Source organism: Alternaria arborescens (assembly GCF_004154835.1).
Source record: "Alternaria arborescens strain FERA 675 chromosome Unknown contig_23, whole genome shotgun sequence".
Classification (NCBI taxonomy): Eukaryota; Fungi; Ascomycota; class Dothideomycetes; order Pleosporales; family Pleosporaceae; genus Alternaria; species Alternaria arborescens.
Genome location: NW_021167878.1, coordinates 311,961 through 333,052, shown reverse-complemented (window position 1 = coordinate 333,052; position 21,092 = coordinate 311,961). Strand labels below are relative to the sequence as shown.

The following is a 21,092-nucleotide window of genomic DNA, read 5'->3' as shown; positions in this document are numbered from 1 at the left end:
TAGGTGACGCGCAGGTGCTTCGGTCGCCTGAGATAAAGCATGGCAAAGCTTGAAGCTGAACACGATTCCCACCTTTCAGCATGGTTTCGAAGACTTTCAAGTGATAATTACCGATCGCGCTGTTCTTCACCTAAGAGCGGCTGCGATGTTCTATTCCCGAGAGCCACAATACCCGAGCGGCGAAGGCCGCGCAATCATTGATAACTTTTTGCAGTCCCAACCTCTCATGATCGGTATTCCCGGCGGAGATTGTACCTGCTGTATCGAGTAACAGCTCGTGGGCCTCCGAATCCTACGCCTCGGGTATTGGAAAAGCTTTCGCATGTTGTGAATGGTTCGTTGACCCCTCGGGTCTGCACCAAGCCCGATACGGCCCATAGCAAGGTGATCACAGGGTCTTTTGCGGTGAGTGGCACAAAGGTAGCAAATGGGTAGCGAGTAAGATCAAGTTTTGGTGTGAACCTTGGAACCCTTAAAGCTTGAAGGGTTCGCCTACGAAAGCTTGTCGCTGTTGCTACGAAATTCTTACCATTCCACCGCGCTGGAAGATCGTGACGCAATACCCTCCTGCAGCGCATTCTGGTTGAGCCCCACGCGACATTACCATGGCTTCAGCCGCAGAAGTCCAGCCTGGCCTATACAATGCGACTGATGAGAAAGGCGATATTGAACGTAGAGGCAGTGTCGCGAGAACAGAGAAAGGAAGATGGGAAAGGTTATGGCCTGTGATCGCATGCGGAGCTGGACTTTTCAGCGATGGCTATCTCAACAATGTACGCAGAAACCGACCCAAGAAGCGACAACAAGATATTCTCCAACGCGACAACATCGATCCCCGTCCCAAAGCAACACCGCTATGTATGAGTAAAGACTGGAACTGTGAGAACAGAAATGCTGATAGAGGAATTGTAGATCATCGGACCAGTCAACACGATGCTGAAGACTATCTACCCAGATTCGTATGCGAACTCCTCTGCTCAAGCAAACGTCGCAAGTATAACGTTTGCTGGCACAGTCGTGGGGATGTTGTTCTTCGGGTACACATCTGATCATTTCTCAAGAAAATGGTCGTTATTCACTTCGACCATCATCATCATACTTTTCGCCATCCTGGGAACGGCGTCTTATGGGGCAGGTGGAAGTCCGAGTGGTCTATTGACGGCGCTCGTTGTATATCGATTCTTCCTCGGAATAGGCATGTGCTACATAAAACTGTGTTTGTTTGCATTCGTTGAATTTGCTGACTTGTGGTAGGTATCGGTGGAGAGTACCCAGCGGGCAGCGTCGGTTGTGCAGAATCTACTGGCGAACTCAAGCAAGGCACACGGAACAAATGGTTCATTCTCTTCACCAACGTGCAGATTGACCTGGCCTTCTTCATCAGCGCCATCGTCGCTACTGTCGTCGTCCTTGCTACTGGGGAGAACCATCTACGCGCCGCCTGGCGTATCTGTCTTGGTATCGGTGTCATCCCACCTCTCTCGCTGCTCTACCTCCGGTTGAAGCTACAAGAGCCAGAGGCATTCAAGCGGGAGTCTCTGGCCAAAGCGAAGACACCATGGTTGCTTATCATCAAGTACTACTGGTTCCGGCTTAGCATTGTCAGTATCATCTGGTTCATCTATGATTTCAGCGCCTACTCATTCGGTATCTACGCGACGTCTATCTTGGCCAATCTACTGGGCGAATCGGCGCCGTTATGGAAGAGTCTGGCGTGGAACATTCTGATCAATTTCTTCTATATGCCCGGCTGCCTTGCCGGTGCTTTCGTTGCAGACTTACCATCCATGGGCCCTAAGAAGACGCTATTTATCGGCGTAACGCTGCAGGGTATCATCGGGTTCATCATGGCTGGATGCTATCCTTGGCTGAACAAACCCGAGAACGTTGCCGGATTCGTCGTGGTATATGGGATTTTCCTTGCGCTAGGCGAATTTGGCCCTGGTGATAACATTGGTTTGGTTGCGTCGAAGACTTGTGCAACTGGAATTCGGTACGTCTTTTCATCGCCTTTTAATCCCCCCGGTTCTAACATGTAGACAGTGGTCAATACTACGGTATCGCAGCAGCTGTAGGCAAGATCGGTGCGTTCGCTGGATCCTATGCTCTCGATGCGTTACAGAAGGCTGCAGGCGATGATGAAATAGCTGCAGGCCGCAACCCTTTCTTCGTCGCATCTACTCTAGCCTTCGTAGCTGCTGGTCTGGTGTTGCTGCTTCCGCATATCGGCCAGGATACAATCGACCAGGAGGACGTAAAGTTCAGAGAGTATCTCACCGCAAATGGATATGATACAAGTAAGATGGGCCTTCAGAGCGGAGATGCGACGGGTGTCGAGGGTGACGAGAATGGCGTTGTGCCCGTTGAGCAGACATACGTGAAATAGGCGGGTTGATCTGGGTTGAGGATGATGTTCGATGATGACAAAGACCTCTATAAGTACATAGGTGATTAAACACCCATAATAACACGCATCAATTTTCGCTACAAGTCTCATAACCTTGAGTCTGCCAAAGTTCCGTACCAAGGAGCCGCATGCACAGCTTAGAACATCTCTAGAGTTCTCGACTGCTAGAGAAGTCCCTACCTAAGTGGGATGTTTTAGGCTTAGTGTGCTTTTGCACTGCCGAGGCTATTTGTAAAGCCGGAGAACTTGGAAGCTATTCAACAACCCACGTCACTAGCAGCTCCCCACCATGCACGACAGACGACAGATATACCAGACCCCAGCCCACTTGATCCTCACTGTGCCGCCTTAAATTGGACTTACCGCGCGTAATGCTATTATACATCGAATACTTGGCAAAGCTTGCCTCACGTGCAATTGGGTACACATGTACCCAGGTACCTCGGATCTCCATCCGCCAAAGCAGGCTGGAATAGAGACACCAAGCCCCATCGGCAATATGGAACTACATGGAATGACACTGGAACAAGCCGCGTTATCCCCACACAAAGGATGAGATGGCGTCTTCATGTGGACCCTAGTATGTCTGGAAGCGTGTAGTTGCGCCCATCGTCCGGCTTCCAGGGAAGCAGTACTAAAGAGCGGCCATATGCCCTCTCTTGACATGACTGACGAAGTAAATTAACTCATAATTCTCATCCCATACACATAGATTCATTATTACAAACCTCGATTCCTCGTCATCCGCCATGTCTCCGGCAGCCGTAACCTCGACCCCTCCTCCCGCTACAACACCCCACACGAACGGAAAATCGTCTACCAAACCTGTCACAACACCTTCTTCGACAGTTACCTCACAAATCCCCGCTTGGGTTAAACCCGACCTTTCCCGTCTCCTCCGCGTAGAACACAACCCAGGTGCTTTTACCTCACGCTCAGTTTCTCTGGTCAACCTCCCCCCAGGCGCAGTCTTTGCCCGCATCACAAACCCCACACCAGCCACCGTAGCATACTCCTCTGTCCAAGCTTCGCGCGACCTCCACATTGAGCTCAACTGCGACCTCGTCTACATAAACCACAGCTGCAAGCCCAGTCTAGTGTTCGACATGCAGCGCTGGGAAGTAAGGGTTTCGGAGGATGGAGAGGGGCTGAAGGAGGGCGATGAGCTCACATTCTTCTATCCGAGTACGGAGTGGAGTATGGCTCAGCCCTTTAACTGCTTGTGTAAGACGGGGGAGTGTGCGGGAGAAATCAAGGGGGCAAAGGATATGAGTAGGGAGATATTGGGAAGGTATTGGTTGAACAAGCATATTGAGGAGATGCTTGCCGAGAGGGATGGGCAGTAGAAGCCTTGTTGATGTAAGATCTGGACGCTTGAAGTGTCGACTAGAGTACAATGTCAAAACACCTTACATTATACGAAGAGATGGGATTTAGCATTAGCTTTCATCTCAATGTTCCTGGTGTACTATAGCCTTCTTGTTTGTATGAAATCGGAGAATTTCTGGTTTTGTCATTTACCTAGCTTATTATCCTAGGTATCCCCTACTGTTTACATGTTTCCTATGACAGCTTTCCACAGATACCTGTTAGACTATCACCACCCTCACCCCTTCATAAACGCCCTGACTTTCTCAATAGTAACCTCCCCGAACCCCTCCCCAAAAATTCTCCCATCGCCCATCTTCCCCTGCCACAGCACCCCTTCCTCCCAAGTAGTTTTAACATCAATAGCAACCTTCTCCCCTTCCCCAATGCACGCCTGAAAGCCAAAGTCATGGTCTGTATGGATGTACGTCTGGAAATCGAAACGTGTCCTTTGCGCGGCCTTCGCGCCTCCTGGGATATACAAAACAATGCGATTAGCAAGTTCAGCAGTGAGGTGGGCCATGACTGCCTCAGTGGCGAGGAGTGTGGTACACAGAGCGAAGGTTTTCTTAGTGCCGCCGGATCCGAAGGATGTTTGGGTGATGACCCAAACATGGTGGGGGAGTGTGATGGGGGTGACTTCTGGTGTTGCGGATGAGACTGGGTCTTGGAGTGCAGGCCGAGGCCATAACAGCGACGATGATGGCAGTGGGAAGAGCGAATTTGGTGTAAGCGAAGCCTTAGTTTCTACAGCAAAAGAACTTAGATTTTGAATGTCCTCAGGTGATTCGTGGCTCTTTTGTAAAGAGCGGAGTCGCCTTTCTTCCGACATCTCTCTTTGCTTGTCGAGCTTCGCCGTGCATATTTCCCCCTTGGCCGCTTCCTCCGCTTTCACCTTATCGGCTTTACTCAGTTTGGGTACTCTTGCTAACAGCGCCTTCAATTGGTCGAATTGTTGTAGTTGCTCCGCGTTGAAGGGGTGTTCGATACGCATCCTCTCCTCGAATGCTTCCCTTAAGAGTCGGGCGCTCTCTTTCTCTTTTTGATACGGAAACATGACTCAAAGGGTCTGATGATATAGAGGTAGGCCTCTCTGGTAGTAGCACTTAGCCAGTACGGGATCTAAAAGCGAGATTCAGCCGCAAGGTCCGGAGTTGAGGTGGTGGTGAGGTATTGTTTAATTCGAATGGTGAATGATGGCTAGTGTATGATCCGATGCCGTGAAGAGTTTCTACACCTGCTTGCTAGCAAGCTAAGTACCGCGTTGATTGTTGTGGTCTCATGCCGAGCCGGATAGGACGAGGTCACTTGTACGCAGTCTCTGGATGTGGCACATCGACGTCAACCTAACATCCGAGTTAGTCCCATCGTCTCATGCTTTCCCCTCCATCTCATAATCCACATACCTGTCCGTACTGCTGTCCATCTTTGTACGCAGTCGGCCGTCTATCATCCATCTCTACGCTCCAAACTCCACCTTCTGCTTCTTCCTCGTCTTCCAGCTTTCGATACCTGCTCTTAGACCCAGGCATACGCATCTCGGCATTCACGATTGCCGCTTTGTTCTTTCGATCGCGTTTGTTCTTGCATATGACCAGACTGATGATGAGACAGAACATGCCAACAGTAGCGAGGACAGAGAGGACGATGACGACGATGAAACCGCGCTTTTGGGCATCGTTCTCGAAGATGGAGTTTCGGGGGGAAATATGATGACTTTTGATGGGTAACGACATGGTAAGATGTTCCAGGTCACGATCAGATGTTGGAAAATATGAATTACGGTATCGTTCAATTGTATAGGAAAGAACGATGAGAATGGAGATAGCAAAACATGAAGAAGACGCAGCACACCTACGATATAAACATGTCTCGCCTTATCTCACGATACCCACACAGCCGCCTCCTTCTCGACACCGCTTCGCTCACTGTTCATGATCTCCCCCAGGGTGGTACGTCCCCAATGACTCCGCTCGGTCCGCCTTAAAATAGCGACTTGCGTTGTGCGATGTCTCCTGCCAATCGCAATAACAACGTGTCGTGCGAGCATGACGTGGCGATGTCCGTGTATGTAATCCTAACACTTGGAAGCAGCCCCGATGGTAAACGTCGAGATCGTCACATTAAAAAGAGAGTTGAACGGTGCGTACTAGGAACTGTGAAGACATAAAAATAGGGAGTTAGGCACTCAGTATTGGTGGTAATGAGGCGCAGGTGTGGGTGGCCTTGTGCAAAGCTCAGATCTTAGTCGGTAAGATGAGATGTGGGGACTTTCGTTCGTGTTCATCAAGACGTTCAGGCTCGCTGATTCAGCGGCTACCTCGGGATATGAAATATGTAACAGAAGCTGACGACGTTTAAATCCTGAGGGATCGTCTTTCGCAAAGGAGACCAATTCATCTCAATTCAAGTTACCCAGATTTCAGTTGCCACGAAGCTGCCACGTTTGTTCTAGGGACATAAATCTAATCGATGATAAAGAAGTGCGCGAAAAGATGTGTGCTGGATTGATGGAACCTGTAACCAACGCCATGAAATGCATGAGCACATGCTATGTTCAACTTCGTAACAACACCGACAATCATGCTTCATAACCTCCCTCACTCCCAAACACCCCTCATTACTGTATGAGAAAAAGGAACACGGGCTGAAGCCCGGACAACACAACATAACGATCATATACGACACCCCATTCGTCCCCACCTCCACTATATCCTCCTATAGTTCTCCGCCAACCCCTCAAACTCATCCAAGCTCTCCACGCCACCTCCAGGGCACTTCCAATCCCTCTCGTACGCTTTATCCGGCAAGATGCCCGCCTCGCGCCCCCGCCTATAACTCCACTGCGTACTCTTCTCCGTCTCCCACGTCCAGTAGAACCAGCCCCAGCCAGCTTCAAAAGCATCCATCTGGCCGATAGCAAACTGGTACAGCCACTTTTTGTATTCGTCAGAGTAACTGCCGGGGTCGGCGTTGGCCTGGTCGCAGGAGCACTGGGAGGATTCGAGCGGACATTGCGGGGCGAGTACTGCACCCGACTTGTCCGAGGCTTGCAGAGTGCCTTCCCAGCGTGTACCGGTATTCACATTGTTGATGTACTGCGTGCAGTCTGTGTCTGCTTGGGACCATTCTCCGCACATGGTGGGACCGAAACCGGTCTTCTTGTCCATGGAGCGCTTGGACTGCTGAGTCCATGCTTCGCAGGCAAAGTTCAGCTTGTCTCGGTGCTTGAGCTTGATTTGGTCCGTGTTGAAGATGACATATTGGTGCACGTCGAGGAGGAGGTCGTCGTTGCCTTGGAGCTTACCCTGCCAATTGTCGAGGCCCATGAAGCCATCGCCAAAGATTATGATGCCCTTTATGCCGTCGGCGCGAATTTGGTCAATGGCCTTTTGCGTCCAGGCGACGACTTTGTCGGTGTCGAGTTCCACGTTGCGTGGCTCGTTGACGAGACCGTACATGGTTACTACATTCTTGTAGCGGTCTTGCGCGAAGAAGACGGAGAGCTGGTGATGGACGTCTAGTGTGCGTTGGCCGTTCTTGTCACCGTCTGTGCCATTCAGCCAGTTGATCTGGCCTTGACGGCCGGAGTGGTTCCAGCCATTCTGACTACCTGGTGCGCCGTGAAGATCAAGATTCACGCGTAGTCCGTTTTGGCGACAGTACTCGATACCACGCAAAAGGTAGCGCCATGATACCTGAGGTACGTAGACATCGTCGTCGTAGGTCCTCACCATCCAATAGCCGAAGGGGAAGCGAACATGGTCCATGCCAGCCTCCCTGATCTCAGCAAAGGTCTGCTTGGTGATGAAGGTGGAGTAGTGTTTTTCTAACGTGTCTTTAGCCTTCGCAGGTCCAAGCTTGCTGAGGAACGTCCATTCGTCTACTACATTGTCTTTGGATCCATACTGAGAGAAGTAGGAAGGAGTGATGAAGGGTTCGAGGTTGAGCCAGCCACCGACGTTTACGCCACGTATAGGCGTCTTGCCATATTCGAACGAGTCTGAGAGCTTCGGTACAGAAGGGTTTGCTTGGACGTCATCGTCCCAAGTGGAGTTGAGACCGATGATGGGTAAACCACCGACGAGTTCGTTGGTGTAGGTAACGTTGAAATCCTGGGTGTCGTACCATGCCCATGGATCCAGGATGCCGCCTCGATCTGCTTCCGGCACGCTATTTCGGTCCTTCCCAGCTAGGTTGTCTTTGTTTGGCCCCGTCGAGGTGGCAGCGGATGAGGTCCCTTCGCCTGTCTCGTCGTTCTTGCTTCCTTTGCTCGAATGCAGGACAGCTACAGGTATGATGATAGCGAGGAGTACCACAACGGCGACTATTGCGAATATTATACGCTTTTTGTTCTTCTTCCTCCGTGCCAGCTCCTCCTCTGTGTATACTGTTGGTGGACCGCTGCCCGCGCCTCCGCGCTTCTCCATCATGTATCGGTACTCGGAATCGTCATCGTCGATGCGGCCCTCTTCAGCCAAAGGTCCACTGATAACGCGACGCTTCTTCTGCTCTGTGCGGTATTGCTTCTCCTTCCGTCTCCGTTCCCTTCGCTCCTCAGCTTCCGACGGTGTGTATTTGGGCTCTTGCCTGCGTCTTCTTTCCTCTCGTTCATCTTCTGTATATGTGCCTCTCGTTCTCTCGAGCTCATCATCGGTCTGACTTTGCTTCAGCGCAGCAGCCTTCCGCCTTTCTTCCCGCCGTTTCCTAGCCTTCTCTTCGAGCAGAGCGGCATCGCTCTCTGCAGCGCGTCGTCTGGCCTCCTGTTCTTTTTGTTCTCGCCTCTTCTCTTCTCGCTCCTCCTTCAATCTCTCCTTCTCCAAGTTCTTTTCTTTCCTTCTGACTTCCTTCAAGTATTCGTCGTCATAGTCGTAGCCTCCCCAACCTCCAGCCTTCTTCGCATTACTCTTGTCGAGCTTCGCTATCGCATCAAGACTGAGAGGGGCTGAGCCTCGACTCCCACTTCCACTGCCCTTTGACCTAGAATTACGCCGCGAGCCTCGTGCTTGACGTGGGGCCGGGGATTCCTGCTCTGTGTCGCTCTGATGCCTCGAGGGTCTTCGTGGCTTTGGAAGTAGGTCGCCTGAGGAGTCTGTCGCCCTGTGTCCTTTTCTCCGCCTTCCCTCCTGGTCGTAAACGGTGTGTTCACCTCGGGATTCTCTCCGTCTTCGTCGTTCAGGGTCTACGTCGCCCTGAGATTCCCTGCGTCGTCGTCGTTGGTCGCCTTGTGGTCGTCTGCGCGACGGGTCACGCTCGCGGTCGCTCATTGGAAAGAATGGTGTTGGTGGTGGTGGTTATAGCAGTGTAGCGAAAGCGCGGTGTAGAAACGAGGGGCTAGCATGCACTTGATAGAACGCCTGAAAAAGCACGAAAGGAAGAATAACACGCTCAATGGTCTTCGCCAGCTCTCGGGCGCATGTGAATATCGGTAGCGAATATGTATAATCAGCGGCTGGGCACATGCACGAGGTTGGGCTTGCTGGGATGTTGGTGTCGTTGCTGTGGAGACGTGGTGTTGATAGCGTGCCTGACGTGGCCGAGCACTGGGCGCCACAAGCCGCTTGGATAGCGACCTTGGAAAGCGCAACAAACTTGGACATAAGACGAGGAATCGGCCTTGTGTAAATGTTATTGATGTTTGACAAGGCGGGTATCACGGTGACGATGCTCTCAGCTAATACTTGGATACTTGGTAGTAGAAAGGCTGCGTATGCCTCTGTGGCTATGCCACGAACACAAACAAACTGCACGAGACTTTACTTAGGACACCGGGACATGTTGCATGCTGGATGGCATTTCATGAAAAATGCCATAACGTCATCCGGGAATATCATATCTGGACAAAGCCGTGAAGACCCTGCCCCGAAGATTAGCAACGGCAGGGAAGATCTGCCCACGCAGCCGCGGCCTCGCTTCTGAATGACATCACTGCCCCTGTCATGATTAGCAAGTTGCTGTGTGCACTTCCACGCTCCGTGGACATTGCAAATGTGGGTTGAAAAATTATCATCATGCATTGTTGAATATGTGTGTGGTATCATAGCTAGAAATGTACAAAAACAATGCGCCGTTGGTCATGAGGGTTTATGCAGCCCTTTACCCTTTTCGGCCAATCAAGCCTGTGGAGGCCCACCCGTGCCTCTCTAATAAGCCGGCATTTAGGTGATCGTGACGGTGTAATGAGAGTACCGTCTCTACAATGCCAATTCAGATTGCCACCCAAGCGTAATTATGGACTAGCGTTGACCGCACCACGCGGCGCGGCAGTCCTGTCGGAAGTGGTGGTACATGCGATTCTCAGTGCGCGAAGGGATCATCGCAGATCCGTAGTTGAAGTCGTTCAAGAAGCGGAAACGCTCTGCGAAGATCCAGGAGCGTCGGCAGATGCTGTCTCTTTGCCCTTGTCTGCTGCCTTCTTCTCGTCGTCGCTGTAGAGACCGTGTTCGTAGATGTAGTCGACCACCTTGTCCGGGATGTAGTAGCGGATGCTCTTACCCCTCTTACGGAAGAGACGGATCTTGGTGGAGGAAACATCGTTCTGAATGAGTTGCGGGATCACGCGGATGTTCTGCCTCCACTGCTGGAGTTGTACGAGCGCGTCGTCTGTACATGTTAGTGGTTGTAGAGCACTATGCTTTAGATTCAACACACCAATATCGGTACCACTGCGCTCGAGAATGAAGGCGCCATAGTGTCCCAGGATCCTGCTCAGATCCTCGCGAGCCCACAGGCCGGGTGTGCTCATGGTCTGGATGAGGTCGGCGCCTGCGAGCAGCGCGACATGGATAGTTTTCTTCTGGCCGTCCTCGGTCGCAATGCCTCCCATAACCTCGTTGAGTTCATGGTCGAAGTGGTCAAGCACCTTGACGGTTGGGAGATACTCCTTGTGTAGCGGCTCCCATGGGTCAACTCCAATCCACTTCGAGCTGTCCTGTACAGCGATCCTCGTCATATTGATTCGGTGTTGTGCGGAAGCCAGCCCGGCTTTCTTGTATGCGTCGCCGACGGGGCTGAAGAATCCGCCTACGACCTCATATTCGGTTTCAAACTCGCAGTAGTCGGCTGCCTCTTCAAACATGCGCAGGTGTAGGTTGGTTGGTGGTGAAAAGGAACCGCATGATACGAGTACGAGGGGTTGCTTGTTGGGATTTGAGAGAGTCTTCTTCAATCGCTCCTTTGGGAACGTGTAGTTGTCGAGCGACATGGCTTCGACGTTGGGTATTCCGGCGTCGAGCAGGATGTCGCGGTTATCTGTCGAGGACATGGCGGCGACAGCGATTTTACTTGTTGCGATGCGCGGGCGGATAGCGAGGGGTGACCTCGGAGGGGTGAGTGGCCGGCTATGTAGTGGTGAACTGCGGAGGTAACGGCGGGGTGGGGTCGCGGCGACAGGTAGGATGTGCGTTATATTTCTAAAAGGCAAGGTCAATTGCCGGCGGGAGGGGAGCATTTATGAGTGAAAGGCTTACGAATACCGCGATAAACGGGGTCACCGGGAGACTACTGAGAGACTAGGCAGTAGTAAGAAGTGAGTCGATAGGAGCCTTGTTATGACGCGGGGGCAGCGAGGCGACACCCGATGGAACTATGTTTTCAGGCAGTGGGCGCAACAAGACGGGCTAGATGAGACTGCAAAGGTGGGATATGCCTGGGTCGGATAGAGGGAAATAGGTGCACAGCGCAATCCGGCCGTGGAGGAGGGGGCATCTTGTACCATTTTACGTTTGCTTCTAGGCGGCCGTCGAGACGCTGGAACGCGGGCGGCGGGGCTGCCCAGGGTTCCTCTTTTTGCCTGCAACCGCACTTCTCGCCGTCCCATAACTCCGGCGCTCCAGCCAACCTGAGCCGCAAACTTTGTGTGGCGCCCGCATATGAAACGCCTTTTGCATCCGAACATTCGCCAAATGGCAAGCCATGTCTGCAGACTGCTCGAGGAGAAGTGGGAGACCTCACGTGGGCGTGTCGGCATTTCCCCGACCCCACAGGTACCCGGTTGTGTCTTCGAATTAGTCTTCTTGGGCCTAGGATCCGTATGCTGAACAATCAGAATGCTTGGCCCTAAAGCGGACGCGATTGCTCGTCTTGGAACTGAGTTACGCCGACCCTGACTTGCAACTGTAGGCGCTAGAGATGACTGGAAACGGGCTGATTACTCACTAGGGAACCCTGAAGCGAAGTCGGAGGACAGAGTCGCTGTAGGCTAACATGACCCAAAAGTGAATCGAGTTTACCATGTACCTATGCTATGAAGCATACTGAATGTTGGCGTGATGAATCGAACAATTTGGGAAGACTCCATAGCCTAGAAGTCGTGACGAAACTTCTCAGCCCAATGTGTGCGGCCATACACCACTCACTGGGGGGTCCTGATAACAACGTATCCAACAGTGACGTGCGCACTGCTTCCTCCACACGCACTCGAACCTTGGAAGATGATTCAGCCTCAATGCTTTCGTCCCAACCCAGTCGGGTTGGATAACCAGAATTCACAATGGAAGACCGTAATTGCCAGACAGGCTGGTGAGAGGCCATGCACGCGTGTTCAGGAATTCAACCGTCCATCAGCCATTCACCGCTGGCACTGCGACAGTGCAACAAAACACGCGTATAGTAGATACTCATGGTGAGTACTGGCAGGCAGGCGCAGGTCATACTTGATACGGTGACTGCGACCCTCTATCGATAACAGCAAAGGCGCTAGTCAGGTCACGTAATTAGCTCCCTCTGGCATGCAGGCGGGTATCGACGTCTAGCATTCGCCAGCGTCACTACAGTATTACCATCTCTTTCTATTACCCATCACACTACCAGAGCAATACACTCGTTTGCTCTGTTTGATTCCACCGACCGCCCTGACCGCCACCAACGCCTTCCCTGTGTTTGCACCTACCGCACTCGCTTGAGCACGCCTAATGGCGCGTCCTTGATGGCATCCAGAGGACCTCGTGAAAGGTAAATACCTTCCTACTCGACCCTTGGCCGCTGCAGTTTTCTTCCACCCCACGGTTCAACACCATCAACTGCTGTGGTTCTCAACCAAGTCTCACGTTGCTTTGCCGAAACAGAAGTGCTGCACCCACCGGGGCCACAGTCTGCGCGCATCTCGATTTCACAAGCCTGTATTCACAATCTCATGTCGTCCAGAGTCACTCGCTCGCAAAGGCGCCAACCCGCCAACACCAACGACATTTCACCGCCCGCACCTCCCCCACCCGCAGCCCTCCCGCCGCCCGCACCAGCTTCTTCACGCAAGAGGAAGACTTCAGCGCGAGATCCCAGCCCAGACCAACTGGACAACGCAGAACCACAACCGAAACGCGGTGCTCGCAACAAGCGAACCAAAGTCGACGCTCAAGACCCGCCCGCTCCACCTGCAACCAAGGCCAAGAAAGCTAAAGGCAAAGCAGTCATGTCTTCATCTGGGTCTGTGCCAGCCGCTCCAACGCCAGAGTATGCGCTGACTAAAGACAGCCCACCATCAGATCCTATCGACGAGAAGTCGACGCCACAACCCTCGAAACGATCCAAGAGTGGCCGCAAGAGCAAACCCTCTAGCGCCGCGCAAGACGCCGATACTCCTTCCACATCCCGACGAAGCTCGCGAAAGTCGAACAAGGCCGAAGACGATACAAGCATGGACGACGCACCCGCAAATAACGCTGAAGAGGAGACGCGCCAGTCTGGCGAGGACCATACCAGCGACGACGAGAACGGCGACGAACACGGAGAGCGATACGATGACGACGACGACGACGACGACGACGACGACGATGATGATGATCCCTTCACCAGTGGCTTCCTTGGACGCAACTCACACAGCCTCTCTGCGCTCAGGCAGCTTACCGGCATGATGGCGGGCACAACACAGCGCCTGCGGGGCATCTTGGATCAACTACGGTCGCCAGACATGTCCATACAGCTAATTGCGTTGCAAGAGCTGTCCGAAGTACTCCTCATCTCTACCGAAGACAACCTGGCTGGCCATTTCTCCCCCGATGCCTATGTCAAGGAGTTGGTTAGGCTCATGCAGCCGAACGAGTTCACAATGGAAGAGAATCCAGAGCTCATGTTGCTCGCCTGCCGATGCTTGGCCAATTTGATGGAAGCTCTGCCTCAAGCGACCGCCAACGTCGTTTACGGTGGCGCCGTGCCTGTTCTCTGCTCAAAGTTGCTCGAGATTAACTTTATTGACCTGGCAGAGCAATGTCTGAGCACATTGGAGAAGATCTCCGTCGAATTTCCGGGAGTCATTGTACGGGAAGGCGGTCTCACAGCGTGCCTGACGTTCCTCGATTTCTTCGCCACAAGCACCCAGCGAACAGCTGTCACAACAGCCGCCAACTGCTGTCGAAACATCCCAGAGGATTCCTTCCCAGTCGTGCGCGATGTCATGCCCATCCTCGAAAACATTCTGAACAACAACGATCAGAAAGTCGTAGAGCAAGGCTGCATCTGTGTATCAAGGATCGTTCAGAGCTTCAGACAGCAGGAGAGCAAGCTGGAGGAGCTGGTTAGCCCAGGACTTCTTAAGGCGATCCTGCGACTTCTGCTCCCAGGTAGTACAAACCTTATTGGTCCCAGTATTCACACCATGTTCCTTCAAGTTCTCGCTTATACGGCAAAGGCGAGCCCACGTCTGTCAGCTGAGCTTTTAAAGACGAACGTGGTCGATACTCTATATCAGATCCTCACTGGTGTTTCACCTCCTAGCGGCACTGAAGACGTCGCAGCGAAAATCGACTCGGTGGTCATCATGCAAGCTCTGATTCATCGGCCCAAGGACCAGGTATTCGAGACGTTGAATGTCATTTGTGAACTGCTCCCTGATGTCTCAACCGATGGCCTGACTTACCTTGACGATCTCTTCGATGCGGGTTACCCAGGCGACGATCTTCTTCCGCTCTCATCTACGAACAAGAAGACTGCGAACGAGAAGCGCGTTGAGCTGCTGGAAGATTGCAAAGCAGAGGTTAAGCGCTTCGCTGTGATTCTTCTGCCGACTTTGACAGATGCTTACTCGAGCACCGTCAACCTCAGTGTTCGGCAGAAGGTGCTCACCGCACATCTCAAAATGCTGTCAAATCTGGACACCGATATTCTAGAGGAAGCCCTACGGCCAGTTCCATACGCTTCACACTTGGCATCAATCTTTACCCAGCAAGATCATCCATCTTTAGTGACCTATGCATTGCAGGCTGCTGAACTGCTACTTAAGCGACTGGAGCCCATTTATCGATACCAGTTCTATCGTGAGGGCGTCATCTCCGAGATCTCACAACTGGCAAATCGCCCATGCAAGGCACTGGAAACCAAGCCTAAGGACTCGAAACCAGCAGTTGAGGTTGAAGCGGCAGCTGAATCAGGCGCTAGCACTGTCTCCTCTGGTGAGCAGGAGGTCGAGCCGCATTCGAGCGAAGGCGTGGATGTGGAAATGCAATCTGACGATGGAGAGGACGTGGACCCGGATGACGAACAAAACGAGAGCAGCCACAACCGGGACGAGGATGACGAGTCGGATTCTTCATCATCTTCTGACGAGCGGGAACCACCACCGATGCCCAACGTCGAAGATATCATCACGCTGCGTGCCAAGAAGTTCATTGAGGCTCACGAGAAGGACTCCGATAAGCCTATACGCGACAAAGCTTCGGCGGTCCTAGATGACCTAAAATCGCTCGCTGAAAAGATCAAGGAGTGCGTTGCTGATGGTAACGCAAGCGACTGCATGACCCTGTTTACTCGACTGGCTTCTTATTTCGAAGGTGATGCTTTGGAGAGCATTACAAGCTACGAGCTCAAGACCTCAAAAATTGTGGAAGTGTTGTTGGAGCTGTTTTCGACCCCTACAACGAACAAGAATGTTGATCCCAGGCCTATCTTCTTGGAAGCCTTTATGGGAGGTAGTAGCCAGAGCAAGATCAAGACCGCGAGCACTGCATCTCCAGCTACGCCTTTTAGTGTGTTGGTCCACAAGCTCCAAGATTTGCTCAGTAGGTCTGAACACTTCGACGTGATTACCGTTCACCAGAACATGTACGATAGTCGAGGAAGCGCGACTTCAATGCTCGCAAAGCAGCTCAGGCTCAAGCTTGTCGCCGATGACGAGTCAGGCATTCCAAAGACATACAGGAACATCATGGTTTCCATTCATGCCATCGCAACATTCAAAGCCTTGGACGACTACCTTCGACCTCGCATTAGCCTGGCGGATCGACCACGACCGTCCAAGTCTCGGGACCAGTTTCCCTCTAGGGATCAGTTTGAGGCCATGTATGCTCAAGCTCTGTCTGAAGGACGTGCGCCTCCACCACCGCACACCCCTTCTGGCACAGCAAATCGTGCTTTGAAGAAGTCTTCACGATCCAAGGGTGCTCCGACTGATTCACCCCAACCAGGACCGAGCTCAGCTACCCGAGAGAAGTCCCGGCGATCCAGTAGGCGTCAACAGAATCAGCTTCCTCCACCTCCGCCACCACCTCCAGCCAAGGCACAATCGCAAAGCAGCCAAGATCCAGTCGAATGCGCTGATGAAGCGCAGCTCTCTGACGGAGATTCCATGGACGAGGACAGCGCCTTGAATGCTATTGTTGACGAGCTGGACGATGAGCTGGACGAGGACATGCCAGATCCATCAGCTGTTAGTGTGGAAGTTGCATCAACAGGGCAAGCCACTGCTCGGGAAGAGGATGGCACCAGGATCGCCACACCGGTGCAAAACACGCCGTTGGCAAAACCACCTGCTGAGAACCGAACACCATCATCCCGTTTGTCCGCGCTACTTCAAAGCTCAGCCGCTATGCGCCAACAGTTGGGCGGTGCGGCAAGTGCGCTTTCATATGCTGCCGCTGTGCAATCAACCCCGCAAGACTGGCACATCGAGTTTAGCGTGAATGATCAGCCACTTTCAAATGAGACGACAATCTACCGCGCTGTGCACTTCAGTCAAGCTCAGCCACAAGATGGATCACATCGCTCTGTTTGGAATGGCATTCATACTATCAAGTTTAAGCGGGTCCAGGGCCCTCCACCAAGCGAGCCCAGCTCCTTGACACCGCCTCCAGAGTCACGATCGGATGTCTCCGGTATGCCAGCCTCACTTGATCAACACCCTGTGACGTCTGGTATCCTGCGGTTGCTAAGTATACTCCACGGGCTGAACTCGCACCTTGACGACATTCTGCTCGCGAACAAGGAACAAGTCAAGCTGAATGCCGAGCCACTCTCACAGTTTGTCAACACGAAGCTTACGGCGAAACTGAACCGTCAGCTGGAAGAGCCTCTTGTGGTAGCGAGTAACTGTCTCCCTAGCTGGAGCGAGGATCTGGCACGTTTCTACCCATTCCTGTTCCCATTCGAGACACGCCATCTCTTCTTACAGTCCACCTCGTTCGGCTACTCACGGTCGATGACACGATGGCAGAACTCGCAGCCCACGAGCGACTCACGTGATAGTCGACATAGGGACGAGCGGCCATTCTTGGGTCGCCTCCAACGCCAGAAGGTCCGCATTTCTAGATCCCGGATCCTGGAATCTGCGATGAAAGTGATGCAGCTCTATGGACATTCTGCCAGTGTCCTGGAAGTGGAGTACTTTGAGGAAGTTGGAACCGGTCTAGGGCCAACACTGGAGTTTTACTCCACTGTGTCGCGTGAGTTCTCGAAGAAGAAATTGAAGCTCTGGCGAGAGAACGAGTCCAACGACAGTGACGAATATGCTTTCGGTAAGCGAGGTCTCTACCCGGCTCCTATGAGCGCTGAGGAAGCGAGCACCGAGAATGGCGAGAAGCGTCTTGAGCTTTTCAAGATCTTGGGTAAATTCGTTGCCCGCTCTATGCTGGACTCTCGCATTATCGACGTCTCTTTCAACCCGACCTTCTTCCGCATCAGCGACGGCACTAGCGCAGCGGTTGCACCCTCTCTTGGAGCCATTAAGGCTGTTGATGAAGATCTAGCCAAGTCTCTGCTACTCCTCAAGCAGTTTGCCGATGCGAAGAAGAAGGTCGACAACGACGACATGAGCGCAACAGCAAAGTCCGCAGCCCTGCAAGACATAGTCATCCAAGACTGCCGGGTAGAAGATCTAGCTCTGGACTTTACACTTCCAGGCTATGATTCGATCGAGCTTATCTCGAATGGTGCGGACACACCAGTCACAATCGAGAATGTCGACACGTATGTGGAGAAGGTTATTGACTTCACGCTTGGCTCCGGTGTACAGCGGCAAGCCGACGCTTTCCGCGCAGGCTTCACAGAGGTCTTCCCATACTCTGCTCTCAAGGCGTTCACCCCAGATGAGCTAGTCATGCTGTTCGGCCGGACAGATGAGGATTGGTCGCTAGAGAGTAAGTTTCCCAGCATCCAACTGTTGATTATTGTTACTAACCTCATCTTAGCTCTTATGGATTCCATCAAAGCGGATCATGGCTACAACCTCGACAGCAAGAGCGTGCGCAACCTACTCGCTACTATGAGCGAGTTCGATGCACAGGAGCGTAGAGACTTTTTGCAGTTCATCACCGGTAGCCCCAAGCTCCCGATTGGAGGCAAGTTCATTCCCTACTTATTCCTTGACGAATTCATACTAACGCTTCCACAGGCTTCAAGGCTCTCACGCCAATGTTTACGGTTGTATGCAAGCCCAGCGAACCACCCTTCACATCCGATGACTACCTGCCTTCTGTCATGACGTGCGTCAATTACCTGAAGATGCCGGATTACAGCACTGTTGAGATTCTGCGCGAGAAGCTTAGTGTGGCTATAAGGGAGGGCCAGGGGGCTTTCCACCTCTCTTAGACTGCTGGATGAGTGGGTGGTGGTAGAAGTGACGGTTACACTAGTGGGAAATGAGGAGGATGGAATTGTGGGAGCATGGTAGGAGTAGGGCAGGAAGAACATGGGATACCCTGGGGCTTTTTCCGTACGGGGCGCCAGGGGACATAGTTTTATGCTTTTTTTCTTCTTTGCTAGGACATGCATAGATTTAACGCCTTTACCACGACGATGTTCGTGGGTTTTTAGTATGCATTGTAAAGTTAGGGGATGGACGGGATGGGGGTGTTTCTGAGTGTAGGTAGTTCAGTCTGTATCAATTCAGACTTTAGAATCGTAAGGGGATTCATGACTAGCCTGTTGTGTTGGGTTTGATTGTCGCTGATGTAGATGTTCTATATCCAAAGCGTTGTTTTCAGTATGCACTCATTGCCAATCACGTTATGGATTTACTGAGAGTATACTAGATGCTATCGAACTCTACGTTCAATCGTGTTGTCAGAAGGCCAACTGTTGTAGCAAACCCTACCAGAAAGATGTGAGTTAGCGTAGTAAATGCCTTGTTTTCCGGTATCGCTCACTGCTGCGGTTTCAGAGTGTATCCATGTTACGTGTCACGGAAGCTGTTAATGGGTTATCTGTTCTGCGTCACCATAACATCACGGGATAAAGTCGATGATACCAAAGTATGCATTGCTCACACTAAGACCACTCTTACGCTGTCATTTCCCCTAGCACAGCTTCCATCCATTACACCTTGCAAGTATGTTTCTTCAACCAGTCGGTGTTGTACTGGTGATTCAGACTGTCTCCGCAGTATGAACGGTACATTAGAACCGTGGATTACCCAGACTTCATCTCCGACCTTGATATTTGGGAATGATAGACCAACACGACCTGAAAATGTCACATAAAGTAACCTCCCTTGCAATGAATTTACACAAGCTTTTCTGTACTTCCTGGCAAATGCGTCTATGTCGCCCGTTGCCCAAAACTGGCTCCATTCGCTATCAGTGGGGAGATCGACATCATTCTCCTCAAGCAGTTCTAAGCGGCCATATTCCCGGTGGATAACGCCGCCACACAAAACTCTGGCAAAGGCGTCAACTGATTCATCGGTTCTAACTGAGACTCCATTTTTATCGCAAGTGCGGCGCCACTTGTGGAGAATCTTCCCAAAGTTTGTCGACTCCCAGTTATATGTCCACTTGGCCACGGCTTTTACTCGATCGATGAGAATTCCATTCGTCAGTAATTGCTTCCGGTCCTTCACTTCAAGCCTCCCAGACAGACCTCCACAGGCTTTGTAGCGATAATAATTCGAATGGATGCGTTGAAGCTGAAATGCCGGATTGAAGACTGCAGAGAAGTCACGCACCCAGGAAGGCAGGTTGAACCTTTCGCTATTGAATCCTTCGCCAAGTAGGCACCGAGGACTCATCCCGGTTTCTTCTAGCATCTTACAAAAAGCCTCCACATACACCTCTGGCACTTCCTTCGTGTAATCTGGGTACAGTTCGATTTTGGATGAGCCAGGTAATCCTAGGAGAGAGTATATCTTGTCTAGAGGGTTGGAGCATTGTCGATTCATATAGGCAAAGCTGACCTCGTAAAATGTCTTGAAGCCCCGTAATACACGACGCGATCCTTCTAACGTCTGAATGTAGCCCCTTACATGGACCATGGCCCTCATTCCACTCACGCTGATCGACTGATAAGCGTCGTAACAGCAACCGGAGGCATGACTAGGAAACTTGTTCTGCAGGTTTTTCCGAAACAATTCGAAACTCTTCCAGGGGTTTCTCCATGTATCATACGTGACGACCACTTGATCTGGTAGAATGGCCTCCTGTACCGTCCAAGCCCTGTGCCACCATGGACTTCTAGCAAGAAGTCCAAATCCTTCCCAAATGGAAATGAACTCTGCGTTGTTGGTGTCCAATTTCCAGGTATTAGCGGATTGGTCTTTATGATAGCCTGGGAGTTCATAGAAATGCTTGTCGGCTGCGAAATGTTCCACAAGCGCGAAAGGGTTGCTTCCCACCGGATCGGAGTCTTCTGGAGAACCAAGCCAGATGTACACTTGTTCGCACAATTTATAAACCAGGCCCATATGCGATACTTGGTGAGACTTCTCAATGTTGTCCGTTTGATCGATGCAAATGGCATCCACCCAAATGACGATCGATTCATCGGGGGAGCGGATGTCCTGCAGTGCCTGAAACAAATTTGCTCCAACTCCTATCTTCTCGTTGTTGACCAGGACATGGTTGACAATCGCAGCATTGCCCCATGTATATGAGAGAGCAGTGTATGGCACTCGTTCTGGATCATTGAGATCTATCTTGCATATTGAAGCTTCGATTGTAGTACCTCTGACACCCGGTTGTATGCAGAGTACTCTGATACTCTTCTCGTCCGATGGAAGCGGAAATTGTTCATGAAATATGTGAGTAGTCATGATGCATTGACGGAGGTTGCTGGATGGGGGTTCTGTGACTATATTGAACAGAGAGAGGATGTATCGTTAAACCTGGACTGCAGCAAG

The 21,092-nt window shown here is 51.8% G+C and overlaps 7 protein-coding genes across 7 annotated transcripts; 3 read left to right on the top strand and 4 right to left on the bottom strand.

Moving 5' to 3' along the window:
- Window positions 1-605: 605 nt before the first annotated feature.
- AA0111_g8876 (hypothetical protein) lies at window positions 606-2,386 on the top strand (the record flags this gene model as incomplete). The annotated part of the gene is made up of 3 exons (XM_028655371.1): window positions 606-879; window positions 1,255-1,993; window positions 2,044-2,386. The coding sequence occupies 3 exons, from the start codon at window positions 606-608 to the stop codon at window positions 2,384-2,386; spliced, it is 1,356 nt and encodes a 451-aa protein (XP_028503610.1).
- A 770-nt stretch (window positions 2,387-3,156) lies between these two features.
- AA0111_g8875 (hypothetical protein) lies at window positions 3,157-3,753 on the top strand (the record flags this gene model as incomplete). The annotated part of the gene is made up of 1 exon (XM_028655370.1): window positions 3,157-3,753. One exon carries the CDS (start codon window positions 3,157-3,159, stop codon window positions 3,751-3,753), a length of 597 nt encoding a protein of 198 aa, XP_028503606.1.
- Window positions 3,754-4,013: 260 nt separating this feature from the next.
- On the bottom strand, window positions 4,014-4,832 carry AA0111_g8874 (hypothetical protein; the record flags this gene model as incomplete). Its single annotated transcript, XM_028655369.1, has 1 exon — window positions 4,014-4,832. One exon carries the CDS (start codon window positions 4,830-4,832, stop codon window positions 4,014-4,016), a length of 819 nt encoding a protein of 272 aa, XP_028503607.1.
- Window positions 4,833-5,079: 247 nt separating this feature from the next.
- Window positions 5,080-5,511, bottom strand: AA0111_g8873 (hypothetical protein; the record flags this gene model as incomplete). Its single annotated transcript, XM_028655368.1, has 2 exons — window positions 5,080-5,121; window positions 5,182-5,511. 2 exons carry the CDS (start codon window positions 5,509-5,511, stop codon window positions 5,080-5,082), a joined length of 372 nt encoding a protein of 123 aa, XP_028503603.1.
- A 972-nt stretch (window positions 5,512-6,483) lies between these two features.
- AA0111_g8872 (putative glucan 1,3-beta-glucosidase D) lies at window positions 6,484-9,042 on the bottom strand (the record flags this gene model as incomplete). The annotated part of the gene is made up of 1 exon (XM_028655367.1): window positions 6,484-9,042. The coding sequence occupies one exon, from the start codon at window positions 9,040-9,042 to the stop codon at window positions 6,484-6,486; it is 2,559 nt and encodes an 852-aa protein (XP_028503601.1).
- Window positions 9,043-10,115: 1,073 nt separating this feature from the next.
- AA0111_g8871 (hypothetical protein) lies at window positions 10,116-11,039 on the bottom strand (the record flags this gene model as incomplete). Its single annotated transcript, XM_028655366.1, has 2 exons — window positions 10,116-10,378; window positions 10,427-11,039. The coding sequence occupies 2 exons, from the start codon at window positions 11,037-11,039 to the stop codon at window positions 10,116-10,118; spliced, it is 876 nt and encodes a 291-aa protein (XP_028503602.1).
- Window positions 11,040-12,908: 1,869 nt separating this feature from the next.
- AA0111_g8870 (putative ubiquitin fusion degradation protein) lies at window positions 12,909-18,568 on the top strand (the record flags this gene model as incomplete). Its single annotated transcript, XM_028655365.1, has 3 exons — window positions 12,909-18,117; window positions 18,169-18,318; window positions 18,372-18,568. The coding sequence occupies 3 exons, from the start codon at window positions 12,909-12,911 to the stop codon at window positions 18,566-18,568; spliced, it is 5,556 nt and encodes a 1,851-aa protein (XP_028503604.1).
- Between the last annotated feature and the right edge of the window lie 2,524 nt (window positions 18,569-21,092).